The 9,637-nt window shown below is 30.5% G+C and overlaps 1 protein-coding gene across 1 annotated transcript; it reads left to right on the top strand.

Annotated features, from left to right (window-relative positions):
* The first annotated feature begins 3,024 nt into the window (after positions 1-3,024).
* On the top strand, positions 3,025-4,644 carry LOC21387559 (mitochondrial pyruvate carrier 3). The gene is made up of 5 exons (XM_024167588.1): positions 3,025-3,080; positions 3,769-3,869; positions 4,049-4,101; positions 4,227-4,300; positions 4,614-4,644. Exons 1-5 carry the CDS (start codon positions 3,025-3,027, stop codon positions 4,642-4,644), a joined length of 315 nt encoding a protein of 104 aa, XP_024023356.1.
* The last annotated feature ends 4,993 nt before the right edge of the window (positions 4,645-9,637 follow it).

Below are 9,637 nucleotides of genomic sequence, written 5' to 3'. Positions count from 1 at the left end.
AACAATGGGCTCTGATACTATATTAGAATTTTTAAGGAGAGATGAGAAGAAAAGTAAGGAAGAGAGAATTGTACTTTATAAAGTATTGAATTAGAATATAAAACTATTGTTAGCCCACTTTTTAATAACTTAAGTTTTTAGAGGTGAGCCAACAATATATTTATATTCTAATATTGAAAAAGTATTCTTTAAGCTTTAAGTGATTTTTTTGTTCTTCTGTTCTTGTTTTTCGATTAAATAGTTGTTCAAAAGAGGATGATAGGATATTTAAAAAAGAATATCAAATATGCTACAAGAGACGTTTGAGAAGATAAATATTCAATATTAGAAGAGCAAAAAATAATCAATATTAAAAATTAATAGAAACAAACAAACATCTTGTTATAATAGTTCTTGTTCCACGAGTTTTCCGGAATTAAACTAATACCTAAAAATACCCTTTTTTTTAAAGAAAAGAATGCTAATTGAAATGCAAAATGTTTTTAGGTATAAAAGTAATTAGTTAACGTAATTAGTTAATGATCCTAATAATGAGGGGCCTTGACTTAAGGAGAGCCTTGGACAGTTGCCTTAATGGCCTTATCCTTGAGCCGGCATTAAGACTAGCTCAACTCAAACACACATTTCGTTCCTCAAACCTTAAAATAGTAAATGATATCTTTAAAACCCAAACTCTCTCCATAACTTTCTTTTGCACTTAACATACTCACCAAAACACAAAATTTAACTCTCAAGATCAAAACCTTCATTATTATTCATATATATATATATATTATTGTAACACAATGGCGGTGTTTAGAGGAACTGTTATGTTGTGCTGCCTAGGAATCATTTTGTTGTTCTTCATCTCAGCTTCTGCCGAAGAGGCTGAGGAGGAGTCGTTGGATTTCCCCGAGATTCATACGGTGAGCCACACCGTTAGACACGGGTGTAAGGGCGGTTTGGATCCCAAGAAAGGCAACCAGTGCCAAGACAATGATGATGACGACGACGAGGACTTGGACGAGGATGTCGACGACACTTACAAGGTTGTGGACCAAGTTAAAGTCTCTCTCACATCGGCAGGCAAGGCCACCAAATTGGAAACCCTAACCAACGACGATGATGCATCAGAATCGGATGTGGATCAGTTCAACGAAGGTGTCGTTGTACTGGGACACTAAGGGGATGTTTGTTTTTTGTATTCGTCTCTGATTTTGAATCATAATTCATGGTTCTCTACAGTGTTTTTTTCTCACAAAAAACACACGTAAAACGAGAATTGTTCTTAATCATGGTTCTAAATCCATGAACCAAACGTCTACTAAGAAATATATGTCTAAATATAGGCCGATCATATATATGCTATGTGTTTTGCTAGTGGGGGTGTCTAGTTTTGTTTTGTTGTTTTCTTTTTTTCCGTTTGTTTCACATTATGATGATTCTTGTTGTCGTAATTTTATTTTTCATTAATGTTGGGTTATTATCCATTAGATAAGTGCCAGATCTAGAATTAATTTCAATTTTTAGTTTGAACTACCAGCTAGTTTTACAGGATCTTCTTCCAATATCAAGTTGCAAGTCATTCATTGATCTGTGTTACAAATTAATTAAGCAGATTATATCGTCGTAGACACTCTTTTCGTATAATGTATGCATGGTTACATTGAGAATAACTCGATGGGGTCCCTATTTATGATATTCAGCTTTTTGTGAAATACATATTGATGTCCGATAACATACACACGAAATTAACAAGAGAGATTACTAATAGCCTAATTAATTAAATCTAGTAGTGTAGTTTTATTAAAGTATCGTTTGTATGTGTACTTGTTCAAATCCAATATTTCTTTCCAAATACATTGCCAAAAACGCTTATTTTCTTTCTTTTTTTTAATCTTTTTTTTGTTGATATTTTTTAATTTTTAATTTTTATTATTATTTTATTTCATTTTATTTTTTCCTTAGCTAGGATGATTACTACTTTATCAACTTTCTTGCTTTGTAACATCTTGACATATTTTTTAATTTTCTTTTCTTTTCTTTAATAAATCAGAGTAGGGGTCTTGATTCCGGGCAAGTTTTCCAGAGGGTGTCAATATAGTTGGAGTTCCAAGTTTTCTAACTTTTTTCATCTCTTTCAAGGATTATCTAATTAACTGAGGGAACAATAAACAAACACCGTCTATTTAGTCAATATTGATTAAAGAAATCCCAGCTTAATACATCATTCATGATGCATTAAACAGTTACATACCAACTATATATACAAGTATATGTGTGTGTGAGAGAGACTAAATTTAAAGGTCAAATGAGCAAAAAAAAAATTTTAATAGGACTCAAATGCGTAAATTAAGGACGTGTTTAGAACTTGTTCTAAAATTATTTTAATTTGGATATGAAAATGGAAATGAGAATATTTTAAGATTCGTATAGGAATCGTTTATAAAAATACGTTTGATAATTTTATTAATATATTGTTCTCAGTATATGAAAAAACTGAAACCGTATTTGGTTATACATTTTTAAAAACATCTCATAGTTTTTTAAGTAATATAGTAAATAATTAATAAACTCCTCAATTAATATACTAATAATTAATATATAACTAAACCCATATATGAGCTCCAGTAGAAGAGGGGTTTTTTGTTGTGAGAGAGGAGAGATGAGAGTTTAGAAAAGAAAAGGAATAGAAAATGAAAATGTCAAAAGGGTCGTTTTCAGAAAGTTCGCGCTTTTAGGGGAAATAAAAAACGCGTTTTCAGTTTTATTTTTTAATAAAGGTTGCTCCAAACGTAGTTTCCAAACCAATTTCATTTTTTGCTCCTCGAAAAATGTTAAAAACATTTTTAAAAATGGTTCCAAACGCTCCTAAGTTGTGATCAATTCATAATGATAATATATATTATCATAGTGATGTTACACACTAATATATACATGTAGACAACACCAAATTATTCTCATAAGTTTTTCGCGAGCTATTTACTCCATATTCCTTGTCAACGGGAGAGACAACAATTAGAAGAGAGATCAATTTCAATTAATATGGCAGCTACTAATAAGATTCTGGCGCTTTGGAGCCATCCAGCCGGCCCTAAAACTTAATTTATCTTGAATATTATTCTTCCTTTTTTTTTTTTTTTTTTTTTTGCCGATTTATAATTCAACTTTCTGTTCTGTAAAACATAAGTCCTTTTTCCTCTTGCTTAGTTGTTTTCTTTTGGCAGAAAATTCTCTCTTTCTTAGTTGATTACACGATCTTTGCCTACACAATATTTCTTTATTTCTTTCTGAACGTTTTTTTTTTGCTAATCATCACGGATTATTGATCATCTAATTTTATAATTTGGCTTGGAAATATTACTTAAGGTTACTTTTCTTAAAAGCCAACATTCCAGATGATATTGCATATTTATTACCTTCATCGATCAGCTTGTAGTATTTTTCGAAAAGCTTTTCTTGGAGAAAATTAAGTTGGTTTATTAAATTATCATTTTTTTTTTATATATATATTTCAATTGCGGTCGTGCAATTAACTTTTAACTCTAAATTGAAATTGACGATTGTCAAGCTGCACAACCACAATCTTTTTAAGTTGAGATCGATTATTGCATACAGATTATTAGTTGAAATTAATTATTATAAGTGTATGAAAATCTATCTTGCAACAGAATTTGTTATGGTTTTTTATATGTATATAATCTAGTATATCATATAATTGCCATTTTCGAAAGGTTTTTCAAATAAAAACTTCATGATCAATTACACATTGATAGTAGTTAATATTATAGTTCACTTCTGGGCACCAACTTTTAAGTGGGGCGTAATCATTGCAAATCTTCTCGATTCTTCAAAGTCGCCTGAAGAACTATCTTATCCACAGCAAGCAGGTTAATTTTCACTTTTATTATTTATTTATTTATTTATTTATTTTTATAATAGTTGGTTTTGATTTTAGCCCAGTGAAAATCACTTTGTAACATTTTCAAGTTTTATAACTATTATTAGTAGTTAATTAGGGGAATACTTATCTCCTATTTTTAATGTAATTCTCCCTGTATGCCAGCAGCCATTGCCGGTAGTGCACTTGTTTGGGCAAAATACAGCACAGTTGTCACACCAGTAATTTATTTCTGTCCCAACACATCGAATTCAATATTTTGTGTATCAAATTCATTATGTTTTAAGAAATTATGCTTTTCATCATAGATTTTCCTAATGGAATATTGTACAAATTGGATTTGTAGAAGAACTGGAACCTTTTCAGCAGCAGCATTGGAATGGCTGCAACTGCTGGATATCAACTTGCACGTAAAATTCAGTAAGTTTTTTATTTTTTTTTGCTAGACTAAAATTCAGTAAGTTATAAGTAGATCTTGCTTGTCAATAGTTGAAATTGTAGACCAAGAGTTTTCAATTTATTTGAAATATACATTTAGCTTATAAGTTAAGTTGTCTTACTATCATACATTGAACACAATTAATTATGACTAATGATTGAAACTGTAGATCACGTTTTCTCAAAAGAAAAAAAAAAAGTAGATTACCAGTTCTCAATTAGTGTCGAATGAAAATTTTTTAAGTTAAATGTTTCGTACAGGTCGACGGTCACAATTAATTATGATCATTTTCAGGCACGATTTCTCTTCTACTCAAAACTTCTGACGAGTTTATATGTGGAGATTGAAGGTTGATTCGAAGATATTGTCGACAAATAGATCTAGCTGCCTTTCTAGACTAGCGTGAAATAACTTTTTACCTCGTTATTTTCACAACTCAAGTTCTAATATTACAGTGTTTTCTTTTATAAAAATTCAATTCAACAGTTTTACTACAATGTTTTTCTCTCATATACATAACTCAATTTAAGCATATATGTTTGTTTTTCTCTCACAAAGATTATATTTGTTTCAATTGAGTTGTGAAACAAACATAACTCAATTTAACATTGTATTATTGATGCTCTAAGCATATATATGTAGGTTTTTCGTTTTCCAAAATTCTTCATTAAAGTTTGATGCTTTGGTTGTTAAATCTCTGAATTTTGATCTTCTCATCCGGTCTTTTTGGAAGAATTTCTTTTCCATTGAGTGCACTGAGTTAATATTGCTCTAAAAAGGGAAAAAAAAAATTGAAAAAACTTTTTTTATAGATTAATCATATAAAAAAAAGAGTGCACACAAATTATATGATAATTAATCTATAAAAAACATGAAAGACAATGATACCATTTTTCCGACACATTAAAAACTAATATTAGCCTCAATATTTTTTTAGATTTAATTCAAAATCAAGGTAGATGAGTTTGGAACGTGAATGAATCCCATCGAGTAAACCATTTTCTTTTTTTTTTTTTCTTTCTGGAAATGGATGTAAGCCTCGTTTTTACCTGATTGTGGAGTTTAAGGCAATCATGTGGGGAAAGTAGACTTATCATGGTGTTTATCGGGGGTTTACATTTTCACGCTCTTTGTTTGTGCATATATAAGGTTACATAAACAAGTCTGAATATCGTGGAAATAATTGATTCATCGGTTGAATATGGCTCACAATTGATTCATCTGATCACCAAGTAGGAGCAATGGCGGAGTCAACCTTTCACTTTATAGAGGCGAACACATTTTTTTTAATCAATTATCTTAATAGAGACATATAAAAAATATATTTATTTTAATGGGGGCATATATTATTTTAGTGGGGGTTTAAGTGTAAAATTTTAAAATTTTTAAAGGTAATATTTAAAAAAAAAATAAGGGGTAAATCTGTAGAATACTATTAGTAACGGATAAATATTAACATACCACTTGCATTCGAAAGTTTCCAAAATATCATTTCCATACAGTAAAAAGATAAACATAAGCCAAAGTTACATTTCTCTCCTACTCATTTTATCTTTCTCCACTCACATTCATAAGAACACACCATTTTCATGATGGTAAAAGGGTATTTTGGTCTCATTAAAATGTTTATGACTCCTCTTTAAAATGGCCTTTTTACCAATGTGAAAATGGTGTGTTCTTAAGAATGTGAGTGAAGATAGTGAAGATGGGTTAGGCCTCATTAACACTGGGTTGAGTTAGGCTATTTGGGCACCGCCAAAGGACTAAAGTCAAGGGTCAATTAGGAAAAAATCACTTCTGTGGTAGTGTCATTCAATTCTCCACTTCTGTAGAAAAGTTTGAAACACATTTCTTTTAAATGAATAGAAAGACAATTTTACCCCAGACAATCGTATATAGTTAATCATTGATTACCTAGAATTAATCACTAACAATCGGATATGGTTAATTGTTCGCTAAAAACCCTATGCATGAAAATAACTCTACGCAAGTGCACGTAATCGAACAAGTAATACAGTAAGTAAGAGTATCGTCTCCACAGGAATTGAATTAATAAGAAATTGATTACAAAAACCAGTTGTACTAAAATAATCGAAAGTGAATCGAGTGCCAAATTGATGTGGATTAAGTAAAATGAATGAGTAAAGTAAATGGGTGTGATTGAAATGCAAACAAGAGGCAAGACTTAACAAGATCTAAGCTACAAGCTGTAAATCAATGATGGGTAAGGGCTAGGATTACTGATTTTCTCTCGGTTGCAACTCTGACCACGTTTGCTATAGGATTGTTGTAACAAAGTTCATCTAGTCAACCTAAAATTCTACATAATCATCTTCCGACAGATCTATGCCTATAACTCCTTAAACCAGAATTAACATATTCCTATGCATTCTAGTTTTCAAAACCTGGAGTTAAACACCAATTTTAATGGGTCGTACAAGACAATAATATATTCCTATACTATTCCCTTATATTATCCAAGATAGATCTAAGTAAAACTAACCTTTTCAGAATTAATTCTAGTTTATATTTTCCACTAAATGATGGCCTGTCATTTAACAAAAATCATACAATAAACACACTTGAATAAATAGGATGAAAATCACACAAACGATCAAAATAACAAATAAATCTTAATTACAACTTTGGTTCCATCAATAATCCTAACTAAAGAATTTTAGCACATGTTTAGTTCAAAGAAATCAGAAATAATATCAACAACCATATCCATTTGTTCACAGAGAGAAAATACAAACAACAGGATCGGGTGCATTCCTGCTTTCATTTTTTTTGCCATGCTTTTCTTTCAAAATGCTTTCACCGACGCTGCCCTTGGACTTCCTGCACTATACACCCAAAGTCAACACACTTTCAATGAATATGAGGACTAAATCCATAATATGATGAGATTGTTCTACAAATATCAACCTTTAACCAACTAAACAAAAACTAACTAATGTTATACGAAATACTAACACTAAGGCATTTTACCTTGAGAAAATAAGTAACTACTAAGCGTAAAAGTATGCTAAATAACTCTATTTCATCGAGTTATCATTAATCACTGATTAACTAGAGTTAATCGGTGATTAATTGAATGATTGGAAATTTAGATACAAATGAAATGTAATATAGATTTTATACCACTTGAAAGTGATTTAAATTAAAAGAAATGAAATAAATTGCTAGGGTTAATGAAAAGTTAGCCAAAAATAGTTAAAATTAGTACTGAATTATTGGGGTGGACTAGGTTGAATTAAGGTTCTCGGTTGGACCTTGTAAAATTGGACCTTCAACTTCAAAATGTTTATAAGGGGTATTCCTTTTCTCTTCTAAGTTTGTACTTTAAATAGTAGAATCTCTTCTGAAAGATTATAAACCATGTACCAATAATTTATTTTTCACATGGTTGTATTAAAAAGTTGTAAATTGAGGGTAAAAAGGTGTAAATTGCAATTATAAATTGCATAAGTAATTAAAATATAAAACAGAGTTGAGAAATGCAACATATAATATCCATTTATGTAAAATAATAATAATAATAATAATAATAATAATAATAATAATAATAATAATAATGATGATGATAATGATAAGTCCCAACTCCAAGAAAGGTTAAACATATATGCATGTCTTACAATGCAAATAGCGAGAGCAGTGGAATGAATGCTTTTTGCCAACGTTGTGAAATGAATGTATTGTGGCCCCAAAAAACTTAATAATGGCATCAGAGGAGGCGATATCGCAGAGATAGAGAGGAGAGAAGACACCAGAGAGGTGTTACCAAAGATTGGTATCCTAAAATACACGAACTTTTAATTTTGTAATTTTTTTATCGGAAGTGCATTTTTTCGTCCTTGCACAAGGTGTCATACTTTTTCATTCATAAATATTGTTCAGTAAAATCGAATGAATCACAATGATTCTTATTTTTGAATAAAATGTCAAAATTGAAAATTTTGATAGCAAGCTATCAAAACAAAACAAAAAAAAAAATGAAAGATGGACTTTTTCTGGTAGAGCGTCTCTATTGATAGTGTCAATTTCTAACTATTTATTCTTATTAAAATCATATTAGTTTGAAAAAGTATACAAAACATACAGTTTTTGATACAAATTTGATGAGTGAAAATAGAAGATTACTAAGAGTTCATTTTTTTATTCTTATCAGAGAATCCCCTATTTTTTCTCTAATTTAAAAAACTTTAATATTTATTAGTTTTCTTTATGATGAGACCCCTTAAAAAGTCACCGGTGGATCACGTTGTTTTGGACATTGGATGACTTTTTTTAACAACTAGATCTGCAGAGGGAGCAGTTCTGTGCGGTTTGCTGTAAATTTTTAATATAGATCTGCATAGATTTAACCGTTGAGAATTTAATCTAACGATTCAAACAGAGTGTTCCACTTATGGGTGTTTAGCGGTTAAAAACCACTGGTTTTGGTCGGTTCAGTGGCCGAACCGACCATGTTAGTTTTCTAAAATCAGACACTGAAACTGAACCGCATAAAGCATTATTCGGTTCGGTTAACCAAACTTCAGTTTCAGTCAGTTTTCAATTTTGGTAATCAGGACGGTGACCATCAGGTTACTAAGATTACGTTGTACCAGAGATTACGTTGTCTACTCTATAAAACAGAGCCCTAACAACTTATACATTAACCATATTATTCATAGTTTTAATTTGGTCGAGTTTTATGTATTAATTTGTGCAATCTTAGAATATTTCAGCTCTATAAATGTCATATGAAGCAAGAAGTTAACATATCCAAATGTTTAGCATCTTTGTTGATCAAGCTGGCAACATATCTAAGGAGTCAAACACACTCAAAAGAAAGAAGTTAAATTAGTTCTTTAATAACAAGCAGTGATTATCTCATAAATTTAAAAATAGCCATTACTTACAATATGAATGCAATATTTTCTCTTGTCATTTGCTTAAAAGTTTTTTGATAGAATGTCGTTTACTTAAAGTTGCATACATCTTAAATTATCAAAATCCAAAGCAAAATTCTACCAAATCAAACCAAAATTCAACCTGACCCTAACCAATTACTCTTACTTTGTAATTGGTAGAACCAATTAACCAAATCTCTTGCCTGAATGAACTTCAATAGTTGGAATGGAGAAAAAAACTAAATCAGAAAAAAAAAAAAACAACTAACCTCTACGGAAGTGAATCAGAAAAAAAAAACAACTAATCGTAAAGGCTCTACCTTGATGGCGGAGGGAGATGATGGAGGACTAAGGTGAGGAAGGAGAGAAAGAGCTATTGGCTAGGGATTTTTTTCCCAAATCTGAGAGTGAAGCAGAAGA

This window comes from Morus notabilis, unplaced genomic scaffold (assembly GCF_000414095.1).
Source record: "Morus notabilis unplaced genomic scaffold, ASM41409v2 Scaffold1756, whole genome shotgun sequence".
In the NCBI taxonomy this organism is placed as follows: Eukaryota; Viridiplantae; Streptophyta; class Magnoliopsida; order Rosales; family Moraceae; genus Morus; species Morus notabilis.
This window is presented reverse-complemented; position numbering and strand designations above follow the sequence as displayed.

Coding starts and splice junctions, on each gene's coding strand:
- LOC21387559 (XM_024167588.1), top strand. CDS start 3,025: ATGGCAGCTACTAATAAGATTCTGGCGCTTTGGAGCCATCCAGCCGGC. Junction 3,870..4,048: donor ATCTTATCCACAGCAAGCAG/GTTAATTTTCAC, acceptor GTATGCCAGCAG/CCATTGCCGGTAGTGCACTT. Junction 4,301..4,613: donor CAACTTGCACGTAAAATTCA/GTAAGTTTTTTA, acceptor GATCATTTTCAG/GCACGATTTCTCTTCTACTC.